This window comes from Tigriopus californicus, chromosome 4 (assembly GCF_007210705.1).
Source record: "Tigriopus californicus strain San Diego chromosome 4, Tcal_SD_v2.1, whole genome shotgun sequence".
In the NCBI taxonomy this organism is placed as follows: domain Eukaryota; kingdom Metazoa; phylum Arthropoda; class Copepoda; order Harpacticoida; family Harpacticidae; genus Tigriopus; species Tigriopus californicus.
The window spans coordinates 5,580,077-5,580,670 of NC_081443.1; the positions used below are offsets into that span (position 1 = coordinate 5,580,077).

The 594-nt window shown below is 41.6% G+C and overlaps 1 protein-coding gene across 1 annotated transcript in view; it reads left to right on the plus strand.

Annotated features, from left to right (window-relative positions):
- Positions 1–594, plus strand: part of LOC131879577 (probable E3 ubiquitin-protein ligase HERC1) — a gene marked incomplete in the record, with an annotated part of 26,489 nt that overhangs the window by 7,513 nt on the left and 18,382 nt on the right. The window contains 2 exon segments of the mRNA XM_059225935.1: positions 6–100; positions 174–387. Of these exon segments, the coding sequence (XP_059081918.1) occupies positions 6–100; positions 174–387 (309 nt within the window).

Sequence of the window (594 nt, forward strand, 5' to 3'; positions counted from 1 at the left end):
TCTAGATTGACCGATATGTCCTTGGCTTCAACGGTTCTTGGAGAATTGTATGAAAAAATCAGTCAATGGAAGCATATTCCGAATCAGGAAACAGCCGAAGGTGGGATTGAATTGCACTTTTAAGAAAATAAGTAGTCCTCCTTCTCAAGCTCATTGGTTTATTTTTGCCCTAGATCTCGCGAGCAATCTCAGTTCGAATCCAAAGGTTCTCCTGAGCTTTTCCGAAAAACTTGAAAGAGCTATTGGAGTCAGTTTGTTCTTGGACATCTACTTGCCCAAACACTCGCCAGCTGCAGATCGAGAATTACTTGTCAGAGAGGCGGTTGAACTCTTCGAGCTTTATGTATCCACCAAAGAGAGAACCCCATTGGAGACGAATGTGGTCGAGTATTTACGATGTGTTAGACAATGTCGTCAGGTGATCATCGCTTGAAGTGTTTAAAACGATTTGTCGATTGTTATACGTAGTCGTTAGTAATAGAGGACATCCATTTCTTTTCAGAAAATTGACAACGGCTACCCAAAAGCCATTAAATTGCTTAACCTTTGCGTGGGTTACGATACGGAAGCCAAACACCTTCCAGAAATGATTCA